Source organism: Merops nubicus, unplaced genomic scaffold (genome assembly GCF_000691845.1).
Source record: "Merops nubicus isolate BGI_N331 unplaced genomic scaffold, ASM69184v1 scaffold48672, whole genome shotgun sequence".
NCBI lineage: Eukaryota > Metazoa > Chordata > Aves > Coraciiformes > Meropidae > Merops > Merops nubicus.
In genome coordinates this window covers 1,145-1,588 of record NW_008595198.1, presented here as the reverse complement: position 1 = coordinate 1,588, position 444 = coordinate 1,145, and the positions used below count along the sequence as shown (strand labels likewise).

Here is a 444-nt window from a genome sequence, read left to right as displayed (position 1 = left end):
GCTGGCGGAAGGCGTAGCCCGCTCGCCGCACCCGCACGTTCTCCATCAGCCCCAGGTACCGGACCTGCGCCAGCACCAGCTCCGGCGTGAAGAGCATCGGCGCCTTGGTCTCGTTGGGCTTGATGCACCTGGGGAGGAGAGTGGTGGCCCGGGGGTGTCTCGCTGGCACCAGCACGGGGGGCGGGGGTCCTCCCGGGGCCAGTACCTGATGTAGTTGGGGTTCTTGGAGTAGAGGTTCTTCATCAGCGTGGCCACCGAGCTCTTGAACTGGCAGCCAGCAGTGGGAGGCAGCTTGAGGGACACCTTCTGGGGGTCTCCCTCGGGGAAGAGGGAGCGCAGCAGCGTGTGCCGGGCGGCCCACATGGCCTGCGAGAGGTCGCGGAAGAGCAGGTCGTTGTTCTTCTCAATGAATCCCCTCACGTTGTAGGTCACCTGCAGCGAGGA

The 444-nt window shown here is 66.0% G+C and overlaps 1 protein-coding gene across 1 annotated transcript in view; it reads right to left on the bottom strand.

Annotated features, from left to right (window-relative positions):
• Positions 1-444, bottom strand: part of LOC103768813 (unconventional myosin-Ia-like) — a gene marked incomplete at both ends in the record, with an annotated part of 1,890 nt that overhangs the window by 324 nt on the left and 1,122 nt on the right. The window contains 2 exons of the mRNA XM_008935969.1: positions 7-128; positions 206-432. Of these exons, the coding sequence (XP_008934217.1) occupies positions 7-128; positions 206-432 (349 nt within the window). The remainder of the gene's footprint in view (positions 1-6; positions 129-205; positions 433-444) is intronic.